Genomic DNA, 26,271 nt, shown 5'->3' with positions numbered 1-26,271 from the left:
TCAGAGCTCGTCGTGGCCCCTGTGCAGGTCCTGCCCGTAGTCCGTGGCTCTGCTGCCCACAAAAAGCTCCCAACGGCCCAAAATCTCCTCCCGGCTCAGGGCCCCCGTCCTGGGGCAAATTCCAGCAAATTCCAGCAAATTCCGGGAGAAAAGAAAGGGAAAAGAACCCAAAAAAGGCAAAACTTGAGCAGAATTCCCTCAAAATTGACCCAAATCACCCCAAAAATGACAGAAAAAGGAGGAAATCCCCTGAAAACCCCAAATTGCCAGAAAATGGAGAAAAATTCCCCCAAATTCTGCCCAAATCCTCCAAAAATCACCTGAAAATGCCCCAAAATGGACCCAAAATGAGCTAAAATGAGAGAAATCCCCCAAAAACCCAAACTGACCCAAATCCTCCCCAAAATGCCCTAAAATTGACTCAAATCCCCTCAAATGACCCCAAAAATGCCCCAAAATTGACCCAAATTGCCCCAAACTTGCCCAAAATCCCCCTAAAATGGACCCAAAATTCCCCCAAATCCAACAAAATTCTCCCTGAAATGGATCCAAAATCCCCAAAATCCCCCAAAAATTCCCCAAAATCCTCAAAAATTCCCGAAAATTTCTCCAAAATTCCCAAATTCTCCTAAAACCGCCCCCAAATCCCCTAAAAATTCTCTAAAAATGCCCCAAAATGGCCCCAAAACCCCAAAATATTTGGGTATTTTTTGGGGAATTTTGGGATTTTTTGGGAATTCTGGGAATTCTCACCTGGTCCAGGTCCTGGAGCTGCAGAATGTCCCAAAAAATCCCCAAAATTCAATTTTTTGGACCATTTTTAACACCATTTTCATGATTTTTACCCAAAATTTTGGGGTTTTTTTTGGGAATGTTGAGATTTTTTGGGAATTTTTGGGAATGTTGGGAATTCTCCCCTGCACCACCAAAACCCCTAAAAAATTCCTGAAAAACCTCAATAAAAACCCCTAAAAATTCCATTTTTTTGTCTGTTTTGAGCACGGTTTTTGCCACTTTTCCGGGATTTTTTTGGGAATTTTGGGATTTTTTAGGAATTTTAGGAATTCTCACCTGCACCAAGAAAATCCCCAAAAATCCCCTAAAAATCCCATTTTTTCTCCGTTTTGAGCGCAGTTTTTGGGATTTTTCCAGGATTTTTTGGGGGAATTTTGGGATTTTTTGGGAATGTTTGGGAATGTTGGGAACTCTCACCTGCACCACCAAAATCACCTCAAAAATCCCCAAAAAACCTCAATAAAAACCCCTAAAAATCCCATTTTTGGTCCGTTTTGAGCGCGGTTTTCGGGATTTTTCCGGGATTTTTTGGGGGAATTTTGGGATTTTTTGGGAATGTTGGGAATTCTCACCTGCACCACTAAAATCCCCTCAAAAATCCCCAAAAATCTCAAAAAACCCCCCTAAAAATCCCATTTTTTTTCTGTTTTGAGCGCGGTTTTTGGGATTTTTCCAGGATTTTTTGGGGGAATTTTGGGATTTTTTGGGAATGTTTGGGAATGTTGGGAATTCTCACCTGCACCACCAAAATCCCCTCAAAAATCCCCAAAAATCTCAAAAAATCCCCTAAAAATCCCATTTTTGGTCTGTTTTGAGCGCGGTTTTCGGGATTTTTCCGGGATTTTTTGGGGGAATTTTGGGATTTTTTGGGAATGTTTGGGAATGTTGGGAATTCTCACCTGCACCACCAAAATCACCTCAAAAATCCCCAAAAAACCTCAATAAAAACCCCTAAAAATCGCATTTTTTCTCCGTTTTGAGTGCGGTTTTCGGGATTTTTCCGGGATTTTTTGGGGGAATTTTGGGATTTTTTGGGAATGTTGGGAATTCTCACCTGCACCACCAAAATCCCCTCAAAAATCCCCAGAAAATCTCAAAAAATCCCCTAAAAATCGCATTTTTTCTCCGTTTTGAGTGCGGTTTTCGGGATTTTTCCGGGATTTTTTGGGGGAATTTTGGGATTTTTTGGGAATGTTGGGAATTCTCACCTGCACCACTAAAATCCCCTCAAAAATCCCCAAAAATCTCAAAAAACCCCCTAAAAATCCCATTTTTTTTTCTGTTTTGAGCGCGGTTTTCGGGATTTTTCTGGGATTTTTTGGGGGAATTTTGGGATTTTTTTTGAATTTTAGGAATTCTTACCTGCACCAAAAAAATCCCCAAAAAAGCCCTAAAAATCCCATTTTTGGACCATTTTGAGTGCGGTTTTTGTGATTTTTCACCGGTTTTTCCAAATTTTCCTGGGATTTTTTAGGGGAATTTTGGGATTTTTTGGGAATGTTGGGAATTCTCACCTGCACCACCAAAATCCCCCCAAAAATCCCCAGAAAATCTCAAAAAACCCCCTAAAAATCCCATTTTTTGTCCGTTTTGAGCGCGGTTTTCGCCATTTTTCCAGGATTTTTTTGGGGAATGTTGGGAATTTTGGGATTTTTTGGGAATTCTCACCTGGTTCTGGTCAGCGTGGTGGATCAGGTGCTCGGCCTCCACCCCGGCCCAGTCGGGGCTGGGGGGGCTGAGCCAAAGTTTGACCTCGGCGGGTCCCAAACGCCCGTCCCGGTCCTGGTCCCGCACCTGCAGGAATTGCTCCCGTTCCCGCTGGATTTCGGGGGGCTCGGGGGAGCCAGGGGGGCCCTCGAATAAATCAGCTGGGGGGGGAAGGGAGAGGTGAGAGACAAAGAAATCCCTGGCTTGAAAAGCCAAAAAAAAGCCTAAAAATCCCCCAAAAATTGAAAAAATACCCCCAAAAAATCCCCCAAAAAACCCTGCAAAACATGGAAAAAAAACCCTAAAAAAATCCCAAAAGCACCCCCAAAAAATCACCAAAAACCTCCCTAAAATCTCCAGAAATTCCAAAAAAATCTCACCCAAAAATCCCCAAAAAATCCCCCAAAAGAGCCCAAAAATTCCCCAAAATATCCCAAAAAAACTCTCAAAATTCCCCAAGAAATCCCACTTAAAATCCTCCCAAAAATCCCAAAAACACCCCCAAAAAATTCCTCAAAAAAGCCAAAAAAATCCCCCCAAATATCCTCAAGAAACAGCCCAAAAAATCCCCTTTAAAATCCCCCCAAACATCCCCAAAAAACCCTCAAAAAATCCCCCCAAAATCCCCAAAATTCTCCCAAATCATCCCAAAAAAATCACCTTTAAAATCCCCCCAAACATCCCTCAAAAATCCCCAAAATTCTCCCAAATCATCCCAAAAAAATCACCTTAAAAATTGCCCCAAAACATCCCCAAAAATCCCTCAAAAATCCCCAAAAATTCTCCCAAATCATCCCCAAAAATCCCCTTTAAAATCCCCCAAAAATCCCTCAAAAAATCCCAAAAAATCCCCTCAAAAAAACTCCCCAAAAATCCCAAAACTGCCCCAAAATGTCCCAAAAGGCCCAACCTGAGCCCATTTTCTGCTCCCGTTCCCGCTGGATTTCGGGGGGCTCGGGGGAGCCTGGAATGAATCAGCTGGGGGGGAAGGGAGAGGTGAGAGACAAAGAAATCCCCAGCATGAAAAGCCAAAAAAACCCCAAAAACACCAAAAAAATTGAAAAAAATGCAAAAAATCCTGCAAAAAATGCAAAAAAAACCCCCCAAAACCGGCAAAAAATGGGGAAAAAAGCCCTAAAAATAAGCCCAAAACTAACACAAAAAAATCACCAAAAACCACCCTAAAACCTCCAGAAATTCCAAAAAAATCGCACCCAAAAATCCCCAAAAAAATCCCTCAAAATATCCCAAAAAACCCCTCAAAATTCCCAAAAAATCCCACTTAAAATGCCCCCCAAACATCCCCAAAATACCCCAAAAAATCCCCAAAATTCTCCCTAATCATCCCAAAAAATCCCTCAAAAAATCCCTCAAAAATCCCCAAAATTCCCCCAAATCATCCCCAAAAAAATCCCCTTTAAAATCCCCCAAAACATCCCCAAAAACCCCTCAAAAAATCCCCAAAAATCCCCTCAAAAAACTCCCAAAAAATCCCAAAACTGCCCCAAAATGCCCCAAAAGGCCCAACCTGAGCCCATTTTCTGCTCCCGTTCCCGTTGGATTTTGGGGCTCGGGGGGGCCTGGAATGAATCAGCTGGGGGGGGAAGGGAGAGGTGAGGGACAAAGAAATCCCTGGCTTGAAAAGCCAAAAAAAAGCCTAAAAACACCAAAAAATTGAAAAAAAAGCAAAAAAATCATGCAAAAAATGGAAAAAAACCCCCTAAAAATAAGCCCAAAAGCATGCCCAAAAACCACCCTAAAATCTCCAGAAATTCCAAAAAAATCTCATCCAAAAATCCCCAAAAAAATCCCTCAAAATATCCCAAAAAACCCTCCAAATTCCCCAAGAAATCCCACTTAAAAGTCTCCCAAAAATCCCTCAAAAAATCCCCAAAATTGTCCCAAATCATCCCCAAAAATCCCTTTTAAAATCCCCCCAAAAATCCCTCAAAAAAATCCCAAAAATCCCCAAAATTCTCCCAAATCATCCCCAAAAAACCCCTCAAAAAATCCCAAAAAATCCCCCAAATCATCCCCAAAAAACTCCTTTAAAATGCCCCCAAAACATCCCCAAAAATCTCTCAAAAAATCCCCAAAAATCCCCTCAAAAAAACTCCCAAAAAATCCCAAAACTGCCCCAAAATGCCCCAAAAGGCCCAACCTGAGCCCATTTTCTGCTCCCGTTCCCGTTGGATTTCGGGGGGCTCGGGGGAGCCGGGGGGGCCCTCGAATAAATCAGCTGGGGGGGGAAGGGAGAGGTGAGGGACAAAGAAATCCCCGGCATGAAAGTCAAAAAAATCCAAAAAATTTAAAGAAAAAGCAAAAAAATCGTGCAAAAAATGGAAAAAAAAACCCTAAAAAAATCCCAAAAGCAGCCCCAAAAAATCCCCAAAAACCACCCTAAAAACCCCCAAAAATCTCCAGAAATTCCAAAAAAATCGCACCCAAAAAATCCCCCAAAAGAGCCCAAAAAACCCCTCCAAATTCCCCAAGAAATCCCAAGAAATCCCAATGAAAAATGCCCCCAAAGATCCCTAAATTCCCCCAAAAAATCCCTCAAAAAATCCCAAAAAATTCCCAAAATTCTCCCAAATCATCCCCAAAAATCCCCTTTAAAATCCCCCCGAAAATCCCTCAAAAATCCCCAAAATTCTCCCAAATCATCCCCAAAAATCCCCTTTAAAATCCCCCAAAAATCCCTCAAAAAATCCCCAAAAATCCCCTCAAAAAACTCCCAAAAAATCCCAAAACTGCCCCAAAAAGCCCCCAAAAGGCCCAACCTGAGCCCATTTTCTGCTCCCGTTCCCGTTGGATTTTGGGGCTCGGGGGAGCCTGGAATGAATCAGCTGGGGGGGAAGGGAGAGGTGAGGGACAAAGAAATCCCTGGCTTGAAAAGCCAAAAAAAAGCCTAAAAACACCAAAAATTGAAAAAAAAGCAAAAAAATCATGCAAAAAATGGAAAAAAAACCCCCTAAAAATAAGCCCAAAAGCATGCCCAAAAACCACCCTAAAATCTCCAGAAATTCCAAAAAAATCTCATCCAAAAATCCCCAAAAAAATCCCTCAAAATATCCCAAAAAACCCTCCAAATTCCCCAAGAAATCCCACTTAAAAGTCTCCCAAAAATCCCTCAAAAAATCCCCAAAATTGTCCCAAATCATCCCCAAAAATCCCTTTTAAAATCCCCCCAAAAATCCCTCAAAAAAATCCCAAAAATCCCCAAAATTCTCCCAAATCATCCCCAAAAAATCACCTTAAAAATTGCCCCAAAACATCCCCAAAAATCCCTCAAAAATCCCCAAAATTCTCCCAAATCATCCCCAAAAATCCCCTTTAAAATGCTCCCAAACATCCCCAAAAACCCTAAAAAAATCCCCTCAAAATCCCCAAAATTCCCCCAAATCATCCCCAAAAAACTCCTTTAAAATGCCCCCAAAACATCCCCAAAAATCTCTCAAAAAATCCCCAAAAATCCCCTCAAAAAACTCCCAAAAAATCCCAAAACTGCCCCAAAATGCCCCAAAAGGCCCAACCTGAGCCCATTTTCTGCTCCCGTTCCCGTTGGATTTTGGGGCTCGGGGGAGCCTGGAATGAATCAGCTGGGGGGGAAGGGAGAGGTGAGGGACAAAGAAATCCCTGGCTTGAAAAGCCAAAAAAACCCCAAAAACACCAAAAAATTAAAAATAAAGCAAAAAAACCCGGCAAAAAACAAAAAAAAACCCCTAAAAAGAAGCCCAAAACCAACCCAAAAACATCCCCAAAAACCACCCTAAAACCCCCTGAAAATCTCCAGAAATAACAAAAAAATCTCATCCAAAAATCCCCAAAAAAATCCCTCAAAATATCCCAAAAAACCCTCCAAATTCCCCAAGAAATCCCACTTAAAAGTCTCCCAAAAATCCCTCAAAAAATCCCCCAAATTGTCCCAAATCATCCCCAAAAATCCCTTTTAAAATCCCCCCAAAAATCCCTCAAAAAATCCCAAAAATCCCCAAAATTCTCCCAAATCATCCCCAAAAAACCCCTCAAAAAATCCCAAAAAATCCCCCAAATCATCCCCAAAAAACTCCTTTAAAATGCCCCCAAAACATCCCCAAAAATCTCTCAAAAAATCCCCAAAAATCCCCTCAAAAAAACTCCCAAAAAATCCCAAAACTGCCCCAAAATGCCCCAAAAGGCCCAACCTGAGCCCATTTTCTGCTCCCGTTCCCGTTGGATTTTGGGGGGCTCGGGGGAGCCGGGGGGGCCCTCGAATAAATCAGCTGGGGGGGGAAGGGAGAGGTGAGGGCCAAAGAAATCCCCGGCATGAAAGTCAAAAAAATCCAAAAAATTTAAAGAAAAAGCAAAAAAATCGTGCAAAAAATGGAAAAAAAAAACCCTAAAAAAATCCCAAAAGCAGCCCCAAAAAAATCCCCAAAAACCACCCTAAAAACCCCCAAAAATCTCCAGAAATTCCAAAAAAATCGCACCCAAAAAATCCCCCAAAAGAGCCCAAAAAACCCCTCCAAATTCCCCAAGAAATCCCAAGAAATCCCAGTGTAAAATGCCCCCAAACATCCCTAAAAATTCCCAAAAAAATCCCTCAAAAAAATCCCAAAAAATCCCCAAAATTCTCCCAAATCATCCCCAAAAATCCCCTTTAAAATCCCCCCAAAAATCCCTCAAAAATCCCCAAAATTCTCCCAAATCATCCCCAAAAAATCCCCTTTAAAATCCCCCAAAACATCCCCAAAAACCCCTCAAAAAATCCCAAAAATCCCCAAAATTCTCCCAAATCATCCCCAAAAATCCCCTTTAAAATTCCCCCCAAAATCCCCTAAAATTCTCCCAAATCATCCCCAAAAATCCCCTTTAAAATGCTCCCAAACATCCCCAAAAACCCTAAAAAAATCCCCTCAAAATCCCCAAAATTCCCCCAAATCATCCCCAAAAAATCACTTTAAAAATCCCCCAAAAGATCCCCAAAAAATCCCAAAAAATCCCCAAAAATCCCTCAAAAAATCCCAAAACTGCCCCAAAATGTCCCCAAAAGGCCCAACCTGAGCCCATTTTCTGCTCCCGTTCCCGTTGGATTTTGGGGCTTTTTGGGGCCTTTTTGGGGGATTTTTGGGGGATTTTTGGGGGATTTTTGGGGATGTTTTGGGGCAATTTTCAAAGGGATTTTTTTGGGGATTTTTGGGTTTTTTTGGGGGATTTTAAAGGGATTTTTTGGGGATGATTTGGGAGAATTTTGGGGATTTTTGGGATTTTTTTGAGGGTTTTTTGGGATGATTTGGGGAGATTTTAAAGGGGATTTTTGGGGATGGTTTGGGAGAATTTTGGGGATTTTTGGGGATGCTTTGGGGGATTTTAAAGGGATTTTTTGGGGATGATTTGGGAGAATTTTGGGGATTTTTGGGATTTTTTTGAGGGTTTTTTGGGATGATTTGGGGGGATTTTAAAGGGGATTTTTGGGGATGGTTTGGGAGAATTTTGGGGATTTTTGGGTTTTTTTGGGGGATTTTAAAGGGATTTTTTGGGGATGATTTGGGAGAATTTTGGGGATTTTTGGGATTTTTTTTGAGGGTTTTTTGGGATGATTTGGGGGGATTTTAAAGGGGATTTTTTGGGATGGTTTGGGAGAATTTTGGGGATTTTTTGAGGGGTTTTTGGGGATGTTTTGGAGAGATTTTTAAGGGGATTTTTTGGGGAATTTTGAGGGGTTTTTTGGGATATTTTGGGGGATTTTTTGGGGATTTTTGGGTGCGATTTTTTTGGAATTTCTGGAGATTTTCGGGGGGTTTTAGGGTGGTTTTTGGGGATTTTTTTAGGGGGGGTTTTGGGATTTTTTTTGCTGGTTTTTGAGGCTTTTTTGGGTTCTGGGGCCCTCAAGTCAATCAGGTGGAGGAAAAAGCACAGGGCTGAGTGCAAATAAAACTTCAGATTCTAGAAAGCCCAAAAAATCCCCAAAAAATTCCTAAAAAATCCCATTAAAATCCCCCAAAATTCCTAAAAATCCCATTAAAATCCCCCCCAAAAAATCCCAAAACATCCCCCCAAAAAATCCCCAAAAAATCCCCCAAAAATCTCCCAAAAATTCAACAAAATTCCCTGAAAATTCCTCCAAAATTCCCCCAAAAAAACCCCCCTAAAATTCCTAAAACTCCCCAAAAACTCCCCAAAAAATCGAAACAAAATTAAAAAAAATCCCAAAAATTCAAAATAATCCCATTAAAATCCCATTAAAAATCCCCAAAAAATCCCAAAAAATTCCCCTAAAAATCTCCTAAAAATTCAACAAAATTCCCTGAAAATTCCTCCAAAATTCCCCAAAAAATCCCCCTAAAATTCCTAAAACTCCCCAAAAAATCCCCAAAAAATCAAAACAAAATTTTTAAAAAATCCCAAACCAAAAATTCAAAAAAATCCCCCAAAAAATCCCAAAAAATTCCCCTAAAAATCTCCTAAAAATTCAACAAAATTCCCTGAAAATTCCTCCAAAATGCCCCAAAATTCCCAAAAAAATCCCCCTAAAATTCCCAAAAAAAATCCCCCAAAAATCGAAACAAAATTTAAAAAAAATCCCAAAAATTTAAAATAATCCCATTAAAATCCCATTAAAAATCCCCCAAAAATTCCAAAAAAATCCCAAAAAATCCCCAAAAATTCCCTTAAAGCCCCCAAAAATCTCCTAAAAATTCAACAAAATTCCCTGAAAATTCCTCCAAAAAAAATCCCCCTAAAAAATCCCCCAAAAATCCAAACAAAATTTTAAAAAAATCCCAAAAATTCAAAATAATCCCATTAAAAATCCCCCAAAAAATCCAAAAAAATCCCCAAAAAATTCCAAAAAATCCCCAAAAATCCCCAAAAATCCCCAAATTTCCCAAATTTTTCCCAAATTTCCCCAAATTTTTCCCAAATTTCCCAAATCTCACCGATGTATTCGTCCACCTGCACGAATCCGTCCCCATCCCGGTCCAGGTCCTCGATCGTCTCCTGGAGCCACAAAAATTGGGAATTTTACCCCAAATTCCTGCCCCCAAAATCCCCAAAATTCCCCAAAAATTCCCCAAAAAATTCCAAAAAAATTTTTGCAAAATTTGCAAAAAATTCAAAGAAAAAAGGTGAAAAAATTCCCCCAAAATTCCAAATATTTCCCCCAAAATTTCTTAAATATTCCTGCAATTTTCCCCAAAAAATCCTAAAAATTTCCTCCAAAATTCCCCAAGGAATTCCTGCAAATTTTCCAAACAAAATCCCCAAAAAATCACACGAAATTCCCAAGAAATTCGCAAAAAATTCAAAAAATTTCCCCAAAATTTCAAGAAAAATTCCCCCAAAAATCCCTGAAATTCCCATCAAATTCTCCCAAATTCCCCCCAAAAATTCCCTGAAATTCCCACAAAATTCCCACAAAAATTCCTGCAAAATTCTCCAAAAATTCCTGGAAAATTCCCTGAAATTCCCACAAAATTCCTGTAAATTTTCCCAAAAATTCCCCCCAAAAATTCCCCAAAATTCCCCCAAAAATCCCAATTTTGGACCATTTTCACTCCAAATTTTCCCAGAATTTTTTGGGGATTTTGGAGAATTTGGAGCTGCAACAAAAATTCCCCAAATTCTCCTTAAAAATCCAAAAAAACCCCTTAAAATTCTCATTTTTGGACCATTTTCTGTCCAGTTTTTGCTAAATTTTCGGGAATTTTGGGGAAAATTTTGGGATTTTTGGGAATTCCCACCTGCACCACCAAAACCCCAAAAAATCCCCTAAAAATCCCCAAAAAAATCCCCAAAAAATCTCCTAAAAATCCCCTAAAAATCCCATTTTTGCTCCGTTTTGCGCGCGGTTTTCGCCGTTTTTCCGGGATTTTTTTGGGAATTTTAGGATTTTTGGGAATTCCCACCTGCACCACCAAAATCCCCATAAAATTCCCAAAAATCCCCAGAAAATCTCAAAAAATCCCCTAAAAATCCCATTTTTGGTCCGTTTTGAGCGCGGTTTTCGCCATTTTTCCAGGATTTTTTTTGGGAATTTGGGGATTTTTGGGAATTTTGGGAATTCCCACCTGCACCACCAAAATCCCCATAAAATTCCCAAAAATCCACAAAAAATCCCCTAAAAATCCCCTAAAAATCCCATTTTTGCTCCGTTTTGCGTGCGGTTTGCGCCGTTTTTCCAGGATTTTTTTGGGAGTGTTGGGGATTTTGGGATTTTTTAGGAATTCCCACCTACACCACCAAAAACCCCAAAAATCCCAAAAAAAATCCCCTAAAAATCCTCTAAAAATCCTCTAAAAATCCCATTTTTGGTCCATTTTGCGCGCGGTTTTCGCCGTTTTTCCAGGATTTTTTTGGGAATTCTGGGATTTTTGGGAATTCCCACCTGCACCACCAAAACCCCAAAAAAATCCCCTAAAAATCCCCCAAAAATCGCCCCAAAAATCTCCTAAAAATCCCATTTTTTGTCCATTTTGAGTGCGGTTTTCGCCGTTTTTGGGGGAATTTTGGGAATTCTGGGATTTTTGGGAATTCTCACCTGCACCACCAAAATCCCCAAAAATCCCCAAAAAATCCTCCAAAAATCCCCCTAAAAATCTCCTAAAATCCCATTTTTTGGTCCGTTTTGAGCGTGGTTTTCGCCGTTTTTCCAGGATTTTTTTTGGGAATTTGGGGATTTTTGGGAATTCTCACCTGCACCACCAAAATCCCCAAAAATCCCCTAAAAATCCCCAAAAAATCCTAAAAAAATCCCCTAAAAATCCCATTTTTGGTCCGTTTTGAGCGCGGTTTTCGCCGTTTTTCCGGGATTTTTTTTGGGAATTTGGGGATTTTTGGGAATTTTGGGAATTCCCACCTGCACCACCAAAATCCCCATAAAATTCCCAAAAATCCACAAAAAATCCCCTAAAAATCCCCTAAAAATCCCCTAAAAATCCCATTTTTGGTCCGTTTTGCGTGCGGTTTGCGCCGTTTTTCCAGGATTTTTTTGGGAGTGTTGGGGATTTTGGGATTTTTTAGGAATTCCCACCTACACCACCAAAAACCCCAAAAATCCCAAAAAAATCCCAAAAAAATCCCCTAAAAATCCTCTAAAAATCCCATTTTTGGTCCATTTTGCGCGCGGTTTTCGCCGTTTTTCCAGGATTTTTTTGGGAATTCTGGGATTTTTGGGAATTCCCACCTGCACCACCAAAACCCCAAAAAATCCCCTAAAAATCCCCAAAAAAATCCCCAAAAAATCCCCAAAAAATCCCCTAAAAATCCCATTTTTTGTCCGTTTTGAGCGCGGTTTTCGCCGTTTTTCCGGGATTTTTTTGGGAATTTTTGGATTTTTGGGATTTTTGGGAATTCCCACCTGCACCACCAGGTCCTGCAGCCTGGCAAAGTCCTCGGGGTTCAGGAAGGCCTCGAGCTCGGCCGCCTGGAGCCGCCCGTCCCCGTCCTCGTCGGCGGCGCGGAAACGGCGCCGGGAACGTTCCAGAAGCTTCCGGTGGGAATCGGGGTCGGGGGAGCCCCCAAAATCCTCTGGGGAAAGGGAAAATCAGGGATTGACTCAAAACAAGGAATCAGCCCCAAAGAAGCACAAGAATCTGCCAAAAAATCGCCCAAAATTCCCAAATATTTGCAAAAAAAATCCTCAAAAATCACCCCAAAAATCCCCAAAAAATCACCCAAAAATCCCAAATATTCGCAAAAAAATTCCCCAAAAAATCCTTCTAACAATCCTAAAAATTCCACCAAAAATCCTCCTAAAAAAATTCCAAAAATTCCACCAAAAATCCCTGAAAAAACAACGGAAAATTCTTTTAAAACGCCCCCCAAAAATCCCAAAAATTGCTTTAAAAAATCCCCAAAATCCACCTAAAAATCACACAAAAAAACCCCTAAAAATTCAGCAAAATTTCCCTAAACTCACTAAAAAATCCCCCCAAAAATCCCAAAAAACCCCAGTCAAATAATCCACAAAAATTTCCAAATTCCCCAAAAATCCTAAAAAAACCCCTCAAAATTATCCCAAAAAATCCACAAAAAATCCTAAAAAATCCCCCAAAAATCCCCCCAAAAATTGAAAAAAAATCCCAATAAAACCCAGAAAAAAATGAAAAAAAATCCCCCAAAAATCGGAAAAAAATCCCAAAAAAGTCCCAAAAAATTTCCCAAAAATCCCAACAAAAATCCCCAAAAAATCCCCCCCAAAAAAATCCCAAAAATGCGAATAAAACCCCGAATTTTCGGTACCGGATTCCCCGAAGCTCTCGGAGCTGAACTCCGCCCATGTCACGGCGCCGTCTCTGTCACGATTGTGCCGGGCGCTCTCCCTCCCAAACCACCCCAAAACTTTGTAAAACCCCCAAAAAATCCCAAAAAATCCCCAAAAAATCCCAAAATATCCCAAAAAAAATCCCGAAAAAATCCCAAAAAAAGCGAATAAAACCCCAAATTTGGGTACCGGATTCCCCGAAGCTCTCGGCGCTGAACTCCGCCCATGTCACGGCGCCGTCGCTGTCGCGATCGAGCCGGGCGCCCTCCCTCCCATGTCACCACCCCAAAACTTTGTAAAACCCCCCAAAAAATCCCAAAATTGCTTTAAAAATCCCCAAAAAAATGCGAATAAAACCCCAAAACCCCCAAATTTCGGTACCGGATTCCCCGAAGCTCTCGGCGCTGAACTCCGCCCATGGCACGGCGCCGTCTCTGTCACGATTGTGCCGGGCGCTCTCGCTCCCGAACCACCCCAAAACTTTGTAAAACCCCCAAAAAATCCCAAAAAATCCCCAAAAATCCCAAAAAAAATCCCAAAAATGCGAATAAAACCCCAAAAACCGCAAATTTTCAGTACCCGATTCCCCGAAGCTCTCGGTGCTGAACTCCGCCCATGTCACGGCGCCGTCGCTGTCGCGATCGAGCCGGGCGCTCTCCCTCCCAAACCACCCCAAAACTTTGTAAAACTCCCTAAAAATCCCAAAAAAATCCCAAAAAAAAATCCCAAAAAATCCCCAAAAATGCGAATAAAACCCCGAATTTTCGGTACCGGATTCCCCGAAGCTCTCGGCGCTGAACTCCGCCCATGGCACGGCGCCGTCTCTGTCACGATTGTGCCGGGCGCTCTCCCTCCCAAACCACCCCAAAACTTTGTAAAACCCCCAAAAAATCCCCAAAAATCCCAAAAAAATCCCCCAAAAATCCCAAAAATATCCCAAAAAATCCCCAAAAATGCGAATAAAACCCCGAATTTTCGGTACCGGATTCCCCGAAGCTCTCGGCGCTGAACTCCGCCCATGTCACGGCACCGTCTCTGTCACGATCGAGCCGGGCGCTCTCCCTCCCAAACCACCCCAAAACTTTGTAAAACCCCCAAAAAATCCCCAAAAAATCCCAAAAAATTTGAATAAAACCCCAAATTTGGGTACCGGATTCCCCGAAGCTCTCGGCGCTGAACTCCGCCCATGTCACGGCGCCGTCGCTGTCGCGATCGAGCCGGGCGCCCTCCCTCCCATGTCACCACCCCAAAACTTTGTAAAACCCCCCAAAAAATCCCAAAATTGCTTTAAAAATCCCCAAAAAAATGCGAATAAAACCCCAAAACCCCCAAATTTCGGTACCGGATTCCCCGAAGCTCTCGGCGCTGAACTCCGCCCATGGCACGGCGCCGTCTCTGTCACGATTGTGCCGGGCGCTCTCCCTCCCAAACCCCCTCAAAACTTTGTAAAACCCCCAAAAAATCCCAAAAAAATCCCCTAATAAGCCCAAAAAATCCCAAAAATGCGAATAAAACCCCAAAAAACCCAAATTTGGGTACCGGATTCCCCGAAGCTCTCGGCGCTGAACTCCGCCCATGTCACGGCGCCGTCGCTGTCGCGATCGAGCCGGGCGCTCTCGCTCGCCAGCGCCTCCTGGCGGGAGCCGCGGTGCCTGCGCAGGATCCAGGCCCGCAGCTCCTGCCGGGACAGCAGCCCCGAGGAGTCCGCGTCCATCAGCGCCACCAGCAGCCTGGAAATGGGGAAAAATGGGGAAAAACTGGGGAAAAACTGGGGGAAAAATGGGGGAAAAATGGGGAAAAAATGGGGGAAAAATGGGGAAAAAATGGGGAAAAAATGGGGGAAAAATGGGGGAAAAATGGGGGAAAAATGGGGATTTGGGAGCCAAAATTGCTGAAATTCCAACTAGAATTGAGTGGGAATTCCAGGGAATTCCTGAGATTCAAAATTACCCCAAAATTCCAGACCCCCCTGGAGGAGTCCGCGTCCATCAGCGCCACCAGCAGCCTGGAAATGGGGAAAAATGGGGAAAAATGGGGAAAAACTGGGGGAAAAATGGGGGAAAAATGGGGGAAAAATGGGGAAAAAATGGGGAAAAAATGGGGGAAAAATGGGGGAAAAATGGGGATTTGGGAGCCAAAATTGCTGAAATTTCAACCAGAATTGAGTGGGAATTCCAGGGAATTCCTGAGATTCAAAATTCCCCCAAAATTCCAGACCCCCCTGGAGGAGTCCGCGTCCATCAGCGCCACCAGCAGCCTGGAAATGGGGAAAAATGGGGAAAAATGGGGGAAAAATGGGGGGAAAATGGGGGAAAAATGGGGATGTGGGAGCCAAAATTGCTGAAATTTCAAACAAAATTCCTGAGAAATTGAACCAGAAATTCCTGAGATTCAAAATCCCACAGAATTCCAGACACCTCCTGGAGGAGTCTGCGTCCATCAGCGCCACCAGCAGCCTGGAAATGGGGAAAATTGGGGAAAAATGGGGAAAAAAATGGGGATTTGGGAGCCAAAATTGCTGAAATTCCAACTAGAATTGAGTGGGAATTCCAGGGAATTCCTGAGATTCAAAATTCCCCCAAAATTCCAGACCCCCCTGGAGGAGTCCGCGTCCATCAGCGCCACCAGCAGCCTGGAAATGGGGAAAAATGGGGAAAAATGGGGAAAAACTGGGGAAAAACTGGGGAAAAATGGGGGAAAAATGGGGAAAAAATGGGGGAAAAATGGGGGAAAAATGGGGAAAAAATGGGGAAAAAATGGGGATTTGGGAGCCAAAATTGCTGAAATTTCAACCAGAATTGAGTGGGAATTCCAAGGAATTCCTGAGATTCAAAATTCCCCCAAAATTCCAGACCCCCCTGAGGAGTCCGCGTCCATCAGCGCCACCAGCAGCCTGGAAATGGGGAAAAATGGGGAAAAACTGGGGAAAAACTGGGGGAAAAATGGGGGAAAAATGGGGGAAAAATGGGGGAAAAATGGGGGAAAAACTGGGGGAAAAATGGGGATTTGGGAGCCAAAATTGCTGAAATTTCAACCAGAATTGAGTGGGAATTGTAGGAAATTCCTGAGATTCAAAATTGTGGGGAATTGACCCAAAATTCCCACTCTGGATCCACCCTGGAGGATGGAAAAATGGGGAAAAAAGGGGGAAAAAATGGGGAAAAATGGGGATAAAAATGGGGATTTGGGAGCCAAAATTGCTGGAATTCCAACCAGAATTGAGTGGGAATTCCAGGGAATTCCTGAGAGTCAAATTTGTGGGGAATTGACCCAAAATTCCCCCAAATTCCCTCTGGATCCACCCCAGAGCATGGAAAAATTGGGATAAAAATGGGGATTTGGGAGCCAAAATTGCTGAAATTCCAACCAGAATTGAGTGGGAATTCCAGGGAATTCCTGAGAGTCAAATTTGTGGGGAATTGACCCAAAATTCCCCCAAATTCCCTCTGGATCCACCCCGGAGCATGGAAAAATTGGGATAAAAATGGGGAAAAAATGGGGATTTGGGAGCCAAAATTCCTGAAATTTCAACCAAAATTCCTGAAATTCCAACCAGAAATTCCTGAGATTCAAAATCCCACAGAATTCACCCAAAATTCCCCCAAATTTCCACTCTGGATCCACCCCGGAGCATGGAAAAATTGGGATAAAAATGGGGATTTTGGGATTTTTTGGGGGCCAAAATTGCTGAAATTTCAACCAGAAATGAGTGGGAATTCCAAGGAATTCCTGAGAGTCAAAATCCCACAGAATTTGACCAAAATCATGAGGAATTCCCCCAAAATTCCCCCAAAATTCCATCCCCAGACCCCCCTGGAGGAGTCCACGTCCATTTTGGGAATTTTTGGTGCATTTTTGTGCAATTTTTAAGAGTTTTTCAGGATTTTTTGGGACTTTTTAGTGAATTTTTAGTGATTTTTTGGTGAATTTTTGGTGAATTTTTAGGGACTTTTTAGTGCAATTTTTTAGAGTTTTCAATGAATTTTTTGGAACTTTTTAGTGAATTTTTAGTGAATTTTTGGTGAATTTTTGGCGACTTTTTTGGGACTTTTTAGTGAAAATTTTTTAGAGTTTTCAATGAATCTTTTTGAACTTCTTAATGAATTTTTGGCGACTTTTTTGTGATGTTTTTGGGACTTTTTAGTGAATTTTTTAGAGTTTTCAATGAAACTTTTTAGTGAATTTTTGGTGCTATTTTAGTGAGTTTTTGGTGAATTTTTGGTGAATTTTTGGGTGAATTTTTGGGGACTTTTTAGTGAATTTTTAGTGAATTTTGGGTGCTATTTTAGTGACTTTTTAGTGAAATTTTTAGTGAATTTTTTGGTGTATTTTTGGCAACTTTTTTGTGATTTTTTTGGGACTTTTTAGTGAATTTTCTTAGAGTTTTCAATGAATCTTTTTAGCGAATTTTTAGTGAATTTTTGGTGAAATTTTTGGTGACGTTTTTGTGATGTTTTGGGGACTTTTTAGTGATTTTTTAGTGAATTTTTGGTGAAATTTTTGGTGAATTTTTGGCGACTTTTTTGTGATTTTTTGGGGAATTTTAAGTGAATTTTTTCTAGGAATTTTTTGTGACTTTTTGGTGCTATTTTAGTGAATTTTTGGTGACTTTTTTGTGATTTTTGGGGGACTTTTTAGTGCACTTTCTTTGGAATTTGGAGTGAATTTTTTAGCCAATTTTCAGTGAATTTTCAGTGAATTTGGAGTGAATTTTTAGCCAATTTTCAGTGATTTTTCAGTGAATTTCTAGCCAATTTTCAATCAATTTTCAGTGAATTTTTTAGCCAATTTTCAGTGAATTTTCAGTGAATTTTCAGTGAATTTTCAGTGAATTTTTAGCCAATTTTCAGTGAATTTTCAGTGAATTTTTAGCCAATTTTCAATCAATTTTCAGTGAATTTTTTAGCCAATTTTCAGTGAATTTTCAGTGAATTTTTAGCCAATTTTCAGTGAATTTTTGGTGAATTTCTAGCCAATTTTCAGTGAGTTTTCAGTGAATTTTTTTGCCAATTTCCAGTGAATTTTCAGTCAATTTTCAGTCAATTTTCAGTCAATTTTCAGTCAATTTGGAGTGAATTTTTTAGCCAATTTTCAGTGAATTTGGAGTGAATTTTTTAGCCAATTTTCAGTGAATTTTCAGTGAATTTTTAGCCAATTTCCAGTGAATTTTCAGTGAATTTTTAGCCAATTTTCAGTCAATTTTTTAGCCAATTTTCAGTGAATTTTCAGTGAATTTTTAGCCAATTTTCAGTGAATTTTCAGTGAATTCTTTAGCCAATTTTCAGTCAATTTTCAGTGAATTTTTAGCCAATTTTCAGTGAATTTTCAGTGAATTCTTTAGCCAATTTTCAGTCAATTTTCAGTGAATTTTTAGCCAATTTTCAGTGAATTTTCAGTGAATTTTTAGCCAATTTTCAGTGAATTTTCAGTGAATTTTTCAGTCAATTTTCAGTGAATTTTTAGCCAATTTTCAGTGAATTTTCAGTCAATTTTCAGTCAATTTTCAGTGAATTTGGAGTGAATTTTTTAGCCAATTTTCAGTGAATTTTTAGCCAATTTTCAGTGAATTTTCAGTGAATTTTTTACCCAATTTTCAGTGAATTTGGAGTGAATTTTTAGCCAATTTTCAGTGAATTTGGAGTGAATTTTTTAGCCAATTTTCAGTGAATTTTGTAGCCAATTTTCAGTGAATTTTCAGTGAATTTTTTAGCCAATTTCCAGTGAATTTTCAGTGAATTTTTAGCCAATTTTCAGTCAATTTTCAGTGAATTTTTTAGCCAATTTTCAGTGAATTTTTGGTGAATTTTTAGCCAATTTTCAGTGAATTTTTTAGCCAATTTTCAGTGAATTTGGAGTGAATTTGGAGTGATTTTTTTAGCCAATTTGCAGTGAATTTTTGGTGAATTTGGAGTGAATTTTCAGTGAATTTTTTAGCCAATTTTCAGTGAATTTTTAGCCAATTTTCAGTGAATTTGGAGTGAATTTTTTAGCCAATTTTCAGTGAATTTTCAGTGAATTTTTGGTGTATTTTTACCCAATTTTCAGTGAATTTTTAGCCAATTTTCAGTGAATTTTTTAGCCAATTTTCAGTGAATTTGGAGTGAATTTGGAGTGATTTTTTTAGCCAATTTGCAGTGAATTTTTGGTGAATTTGGAGTGAATTTTCAGTGAATTTTTTAGCCAATTTTCAGTGAATTTTTAGCCAATTTTCAGTGAATTTGGAGTGAATTTTTTAGCCAATTTTCAGTGAATTTTCAGTGAATTTTTGGTGTATTTTTACCCAATTTTCAGTGAATTTTTAGCCAATTTTCAGTGAATTTGGAGTGAATTTGTTGCCTCTTACCCCAGCCTCCTCTGGGCCTCCTCCGGGGGCAGCTCCCGCTGCTCGCGCGCCTCCTGCGCCCCCCAGAGGGCGGCGTGGTCATAGAAAAGCCCCTGGGGGTCCTCGTGGCCGTGGGGCGGGGGCGCCCCGAAATGGGGGTGGGGGGCGTGGGGGGACCCCCCGAGGGCCAGAGCCAGCAGCGGCCACAGCGAGCACGGCAGCATCTGGGGAGAAAAAGGGAGAAATTGGGCAAAAAAGGGCGGAGAACGGAGAGGAAATGAGGGGAAAATGGAGAGGAACGAGCCCCAAATGTCCCGATGGTGAAAGAAATGAGCCCAAAGTGCCCCAAAATTGAGAAAAATGAGCCCGGAATATCCCAGAATGAAGAGAAATGAGCCTAAAATGCCTCAGAATGAGCCGAGAATGGAGAGAAATGAGCCCAAAGTGCCCCAGGATAGAGGAAAATGAGGCGAAACTTGAAAGAAATTGGCCCAGAATGGAGAGAAATGAGCCCAAAATGAGCTCAGAATGTCCCAAATTGGAGAGAAATGAACCCAAAAATGAAAAAAAAATGGAGAGAAATGAACCCGAAGTGCCCCAGGATGGAGAGAAATTAACCCGAAATGAGCTCAGAATGTCCCAAATTGGAGAGAAATTAACCCAAAAATGAAAAAAAATCGAGAGAAATGAACCCGAAGTGCCCCAGGATGGAGAGAAATGGGCCCGGAATGTCCCAAAAATAGGAGAAATGAGCTCAGGATGTCCCAAATTGGAGAGAAATAAGCCTGAAATGCCCCAAAAGGAGTCGAAATGAGCCCGAAATTGAGAGAAATGAGCCCAAAGTGTCCCAGAATTGAGAAAAATGAGCCCGGAATATCCCAGAATGAAGAGAAATGAGCCTAAAATGCCTCAAAATGAGCCGAGAATGGAGAGAAATGAGCCCAAAGTGCCCCAGAATGAAGAAAAATGAACCCGAAATGAGCCCAAAATGGAGAGAAATGAGCCCAAAATGTCCCTAATTGGATAGAAATGAACCCGAAATTCAGAGAAATGAGCCCGAAATGCCCCGAAATGAGCCTAAAATGCCTCAAATACCCCAAAAATGTCCCCAAGACCCCCCAAAACTCCCCCACATCCTCCTCAGACCCCTCCAAACCCCTCAGGACCCTTCAGAACCCTCAGGACCCCCCAAAATTCCCCTCAGGACCCCCCCAAAACTCCTCTAAAACTCCCCCAAATCTGCCTCAGACCCCCCCAAACCCCTCAGGACCCTTCGGGGGCCTCAAGACCCCCCAAAATCCCCCTAAACCACCTCAAAACTTCCCCTAATTCTCCCCAGATCCCTTCACACCCTCAAGATCCCCCCTCTCCCAAAATTCCCCTCAGGATCCCCCAAAATCCCCCTCACACACCCCCAAAACTCCCCTAAAACCCCTCAAAAACTCCCCCTTATCCTTCTCAGTCCCCCCCAAACACCTCAGGACCCCTCAGGACCCCCAAGAACCTCCCCCTCCAAAATCCCCCTCGGAACCTCCCAAACCCCACCCAGGACCCCACAAAACTCCTCTAAAACTCTCCCAAATCCTCCTCAGACCCCCCAGATCCCCTCAGGACCCTTCGGGACCCTCAAGACCCCCCCCAAAATCCCCCAAAATTCGCCCCCCCCCCTCACCTCGTCTCGTCCTGCCCCAACCCCGGGGGGGGGGTCCCGCGGCCCCTCACAGCTTTGGCCCCGCCCCTTTGAGCGTTTCGACCAATCAGAGACAGTCGAGCCCACGTTGGGCGGGGCTAGCCGCGCTCCTATTGGCTGCCGCGCGCCACGTCCGCGCGCCGGACCCAAAAAGCCGAAATTTTAACCCAAAAGTGAGCGGGGGCGGGAGGGATCGGGGCGGGGCACCGGGATATACTGGGTTATACTGGTCTAGAGTGGAGTTATAGTGGTCTAGAGTAGGATTATACTGGGGCAAACTGGTTTATACTGGTCTGGAGTGGAGTTATACTGGTCTAGAGTAGGGTTATACTGGGGCAAACTGGTTTATACTGCTCTGGAGTGGAGTTATACTGGTCTAGAGTAGGGTTATACTGGGGCAAACTGGTTTCTACTGGTCTAGATTGGTACATGCTGGGACAAACTGGTCTATACTGGTCTGGAGTGGAGTATACTGGGCCAAACTGGTTTATACTGGTCTGGAGTGAAGTATACTGGGCCAAACTGGTTTATAGTGGCTTGGAGTGGAGTAAACTGGGCCAAACTGGTTTATACTGGCCTGAACTGGGTCAAAGTAGGTTATACCGGTTTGGACTGGGATGGGTTGGGTTATACTGGGACAAACTGGGATGAACTGGGCTAAACAGGCTCAGACTGGGATGGATGGGAATATAGTGCATGAAATTGGTTTGTACTGGTTTGGACTGGGATATACTGGAAACGTGAGGGGAGAAAATGGGCGGGAAAAACGTGAGGGGAGAAAATGGGCGGGAAAAACGTGAGGGGAGAAAATGGGCGGGGAAAAGTTGAGGGGGGGAAAATGGGCGGGGAAATGTGAGGGGGAAAATGGGCGGGAAAACGTGAGGGGAGGAAAGAACAGAAAACCGGAGCAACAAAAAAGGTAAGAAAAGAGGGGAAAATGGAGGCAATATCCCCCTGAATTACTCAAGTTCCCTTCCCCAAAATCAAGCACAGACTCTGGACGTTGTTCAGACATTTTATTTCTCATGGAGCTCATGGGGCCTTGGCTGCCCTCACCCTCTTCTTCCTCACCACCACCGGCTTCTGGCTGCGCAAAATGGCGCTGGCCCGGCGCAGAGCAGCCTGGAGAGGACAAAATTAAAAATTTAATACACAAAAATAAAAAATAACCTTGGGGATTATGGGGGAACACTACCTAAATTATCCCTCAGAACTCCCAGTGTAAATTTGGGGACCACCCTCAGTTTTTGGGGATCCCTAACTCCCTCACAAGAGTTTTTGAAGCCCATGCAAGATGGTTTTAAAGTCCTTTAATTTTTTTGGGTGTTTAGAAGCCACTACAAATGTGAAGACCCCTTCTCTGTCAGCTTGTGAAGCTCTGGGTCCCTCCTTTGTTTTTACACCCACAAATTTTGGGGTAACCCCCACAATTTTGGGGGTTTGCATCTTTCTCCTATAAAGGTTTCCACTCCCTCATCACTTTCACAGTCCAAATTTCACATTTTTGGGGTTGTCTATAACTTTGTGGATCCCCCAGATTTTGGGGAGCCCTCCCCAGATTTTGGGGACCCCTCCTCTGTTATCACACCCACAAATTTCGCAGTAACCCCCAAATTTTTGCATCCTCCTCTTATAAAGGTTTCCACTCCCTCATCACTTTCGCAGCCCAAATTTCCCAATCCTCCCACATTTTTGGGGTTGTCTGTAACTTTGTGGATCCCCCAAATTTTGGGTGACCCCTCTCCGGATTTTGGGGTTCCCTCCTCGATTATCACACCTACGAATTTTGTGGTCACCCCCAAATTTTTTCCATCTTTCTCCTATAAAGGTTTCCACTCCCTTATCACTTTCACAGCCCAAATTTCCCAATCCTCCCACATTTTTGGGGCTGTCTATAACTTTGTGGATCCTGCAGATTTTGGGGTTCCCTCCTCTGTTATCACACCCACAAATTTTGGGGTCACCCCCAAATTTCTGCATCCTTCTCTTATAAAGGTTTCCACTCCCTCATCACTTTCGCGGCCCAAATTTCCCAATCCTCCCACATTTTTGGGGTTGTCTGTAACTCTGTGGATCCCCCAAATCTTGGGGACCCCCTCTCCGGATTTTGGGGCTCCCTCCTCTGTTATCACACCCACAAATTTTGGGGTCACCCCCAAATTTCTGCATCCTTCTCTTATAAAGGTTTCCACTCCCTCATCACTTTCACGGCCCAAATTTCCCAATCCTCCCACATTTTTGGGGTTGTCTGTAACTCTGTGGACCCCCCGGATTTCGGGGACCCCTGCCCAGATTTGGGGGACCCCCTCACCATGCGCAGGTCCCTCCTGTATCTGTTTTTGCTGATCAGGTGCCTCAGGCTCCTGAGGGAGCCGCGGGCGTCGCGCCGGATCCGCACCCGCACGTACGACGTGGCTGGCTTGCGCTGCCCTGGGGAACATGACAAAAAACCAACAAAAATTCCATAAAAATTCACCAAAATTGCACTGAACAGCCCCAAAAAATTCACTAAAAATGCTCCAAAATTGCACCAAAGCGTCACCAAAAATTCACTAAAAATGCACAAAACATTCACTAAAAATGCAGCAAAAATTCCCAGATTTAAATAAAAAATTATTTAAAATGCACAAAAAAGCTTTTTAGAAATGCACAAAAAATAGCTCAAAATGTACATAAATTTCACCAAAAAAATCACTAAAAATTGACAAAAAGTTTAGAAAAATTTCACAAGAAATCAGTAAAAACTCCAAAAAATCACAAAACACTCACCGAAAAAATCACTAAACATTCACCAAAAATCACTAAAAATTCCCCCCAAAAATCAGAAAAATGTCACTGAAACTCACTAAAAATTCAATTAAAATTCTCCAAAAAATCACAAAAAATTTTATTAAAAAAAAATTAAAAATCACTAAAAATTCATTAAAATTCCCCAAAAATTCTCCATAATTTTACCAAAAAATTCCTAGAAAATATTCCCAAAAAATGCACAATTCTCAAAAAATATCAGAAAAAAATGTCACCAAAATTCACTAAACATTCATTTTAAATTCTCTAAAAATCACCAAAAATTTTATTTAAAAATTAAAAATCAATAAAAATTCCCCAAAAATTCTCCATTATTTATCAAAAGAATTCCCCAAAATTCCTAGAAAATTCACTATAAATTCTGAAAACATTCCCAAAAATGCACAAATTCTCAAAAAAATCAGAAAAAAAATCACCAAAAATTCAATTAAAATTCTATAAAACTGACCAAAAATTTTATTAAAAAAAAAATTTAAAATCACTAAAAATTCTCAAAAAAAAATCAGAAAAAGTCACCAAAAACCGCTAAAAATCCAATTAAAATTCTCCAAAAAAAATCACCAAAAACTCATAAAAATTCCAAAAAAAATCTTCAAAAATTCACTAAAAATTCCAAAAAAAATCCAAAAAAATAAATAATGAAAGATTTGTTAAAAAGTCCCTAAAATTTCATGAAAACCCCCCAAACCCAGGCACCTGAGCGTTTTTTGAGCACCACCACGATGCCTTTCCCATCCGGGGCCGGCTCCACGCCCACGGTTTTGCGGTGGATCAATCCATTGTAGCGGAAGGAGTTCCGGGCCTTGAGGTTGTTGGGCTCCTGAGGGGGAGAGATTTTGGGGTGCATTGAAATTTTGGGGGGTTCAAAGGGGATTTAGGGGGTTTTAAAGAGGATTTGGGGGGGTTCCAAGGGGATTTAGGGGGCTCAGAGGGGTTTTGGGGTGGATCAATCCATTGTAGCGGAAGGAGTTCCGGGCCTTGAGATTGTTGGGCTCCTGAGGGGCAGATTTTGGGGTGCATTGAAATTTTGGGGGGGTTTGGGGGGGTTTAAAGGGGATTTAGGGGGGTTCAAAGGGGATTTAGGGGGGTTCAAAGGGGATTTGGGGGGGTTCCAAGGGGATTTAGGGGGCTCAGAGGGGTTTTGGGGTGGATCAATCCATTGTAGTGGAAGGAGTTCTGGGCCTTGAGGTTGTTGGGCTCCTGAAGGGGAGATTTTGGGGTGCATTGAAATTTTGGGGGGGTTTGGGGGGGTTCAAAGGGGATTTGGGGGGGTTTAAAGGGGATTTTGGGGGGTTCAAAGGGGATTGGAGGAGTTCAAGGGGGATTTGGAGGGTTCCAAAGGGGATTTGAGGGGGGTTCAAAGGAGATGGGGGAGATTCAAAGGGAACTTGAGGGGTTCAAATAGAATTTAGGGGGATTCAAAGGAGATTTGGGGGGGTTTAAAGAGGATTTGAGGGGGTTCAAAGGAGATTTAGGGGGGTTCCAAGGGGATTTAGGGGGCTCAGAGGGGTTTTGGGGTGGATCAATCCATTGTAGAGAAAGGAATTCCGGGCCTTGAGGTTGTTGGGCTCCTGAGGGGCAGATTTTGGGGTGCATTGAAATTTTGGGGGGTTTAAAGGAGATTTAGGGGGTTTTAAAGAGGATTTGGGGGGGTTCCAAGGGGATTTAGGGGGGTTCCAAGGGGATTTGGGGGGCTCAGAGGGGTTTTGGGGTGGATCAATCCATTGTAGCGGAAGGAATTCCGGGCCTTGAGATTGCTGGGCTCCTGAGGGGCAGATTTTGGAGTGCATTGAAATTTTGGGGGGGTTTGGGGGGGTTTAAAGGGGATTTGGGGGGGCTTAAAGGGGATTGGAGGAGTTCAAGGGGGATTTGGGGGGGTTCAAAGGAGATTTAGGGGGGGTTCAAAGAGGATTGGAGGAGTTCAAGGGGGATTTGGGGGGTTCAAAGGAGATTTAGGGGAGGTTCAAAGGGGATTTGGGGCGGTTCAAAGGGGATTTGTGGGGCTCAGAGAGGATTTGTGGGGTTCAGAGAGAATTTGGGGGGTTCAAAGGGTATTTTGGGGAGTTCAGATGGGATCTGTGAGGGTCTGGGGGTGTCCCCGACAATTTACAGGGCAGCCCAAAAATTAGGGAAGTGCTCAAGAGGCTGAACAGGCAGGGATGGAATCCCAGAGGTTCGGGGTGGACTGAGAGCATTTGAGAGGCTCCCATGAGGGTCTGGGCGAACCCCAGATATCTGAATAATCCCCTTTGGATGTTATGGGGATTTATGGGGTTTTTGAGGTTTGAGGGGTCACCGATGATCCCCATCCCCATTCCCCGCTCCCCTCCCGGTTTGGGGGTGCCCCCTGCCCGCACTGACGGTGCTGTAGGTTTGGTTGTTCCTCTTCAGCAGGAAACTGGAGCAGTTCCGCACCACCATCCACTGCAAATGGGCCGACATGGCGCCTGCGGGGAACCGGGGAGAGGCCTCAGCGCCCGCCGCCACACCGGCCCCGCGGCTTCCAGGCCGCTCCCCGCTCCATCCCGTTCCCCCCGCCCTTAGGGACCCTTCCCCGGGGGTTGGGGACCCCTCTCCCGGCACCACGAACCCCCACGGGCCGCCCCAAAGCGGAGCCCCCACGCCGCACCTCCGCTCCCCGCGGCCGCCGGAAACGGAAAGAGCGAAGGGAGCTGAGGCGCCTCGCTAAGCTCCGCCCCTCCGGCA

At 42.8% G+C, this 26,271-nt stretch overlaps 2 protein-coding genes across 2 annotated transcripts; both read right to left on the bottom strand.

Moving 5' to 3' along the window:
- LOC139586593 (reticulocalbin-3-like) lies at positions 1 to 20,793 on the bottom strand. Its single transcript, XM_071420124.1, has 8 exons — positions 20,740 to 20,793; positions 19,089 to 19,291; positions 14,285 to 14,475; positions 11,840 to 12,009; positions 9,420 to 9,480; positions 2,464 to 2,663; positions 2,004 to 2,011; positions 1 to 109 (listed from the first exon to the last, which is right to left on the bottom strand). Exons 2-8 carry the CDS (start codon positions 19,289 to 19,291, stop codon positions 1 to 3), a joined length of 942 nt encoding a protein of 313 aa, XP_071276225.1. The 5' UTR covers positions 20,740 to 20,793.
- Positions 20,794 to 21,758: 965 nt separating this feature from the next.
- On the bottom strand, positions 21,759 to 26,271 carry RPL28 (ribosomal protein L28). The gene is made up of 5 exons (XM_071420122.1): positions 26,195 to 26,271; positions 25,927 to 26,012; positions 24,262 to 24,385; positions 23,069 to 23,187; positions 21,759 to 21,879 (listed from the first exon to the last, which is right to left on the bottom strand). Exons 2-5 carry the CDS (start codon positions 26,005 to 26,007, stop codon positions 21,790 to 21,792), a joined length of 414 nt encoding a protein of 137 aa, XP_071276223.1. The 5' UTR covers positions 26,008 to 26,012; positions 26,195 to 26,271; the 3' UTR covers positions 21,759 to 21,789.

The sequence above is a fragment of the Agelaius tricolor genome, unplaced genomic scaffold (genome assembly GCF_023055355.1).
Source record: "Agelaius tricolor isolate 1412-34295 unplaced genomic scaffold, bAgeTri1.0.p SCAF_126, whole genome shotgun sequence".
In the NCBI taxonomy this organism is placed as follows: domain Eukaryota; kingdom Metazoa; phylum Chordata; class Aves; order Passeriformes; family Icteridae; genus Agelaius; species Agelaius tricolor.
Note: the sequence above shows the minus strand (reverse complement) of the source record. Positions and strands in the feature narration are given on the sequence as shown.

Coding starts and splice junctions, on each gene's coding strand:
- LOC139586593 (XM_071420124.1), bottom strand. CDS start 19,291: ATGCTGCCGTGCTCGCTGTGGCCGCTGCTGGCTCTGGCCCTCGGGGGG. Junction 12,010..14,284: donor CGAGAGCTTCGGGGAATCCG/GTACCCAAATTT, acceptor CCCTTTCCCCAG/AGGATTTTGGGGGCTCCCCC. Junction 9,481..11,839: donor TGCAGGACCTGGTGGTGCAG/GTGGGAATTCCC, acceptor TTGTGGCTCCAG/GAGACGATCGAGGACCTGGA.
- RPL28 (XM_071420122.1), bottom strand. CDS start 26,007: ATGTCGGCCCATTTGCAGTGGATGGTGGTGCGGAACTGCTCCAGTTTC. Junction 24,386..25,926: donor ACAACCAAACCTACAGCACC/GTCAGTGCGGGC, acceptor TCTCCCCCTCAG/GAGCCCAACAACCTCAAGGC. Junction 21,880..23,068: donor ACAGGAGGGACCTGCGCATG/GTGAGGGGGTCC, acceptor TGTCCTCTCCAG/GCTGCTCTGCGCCGGGCCAG.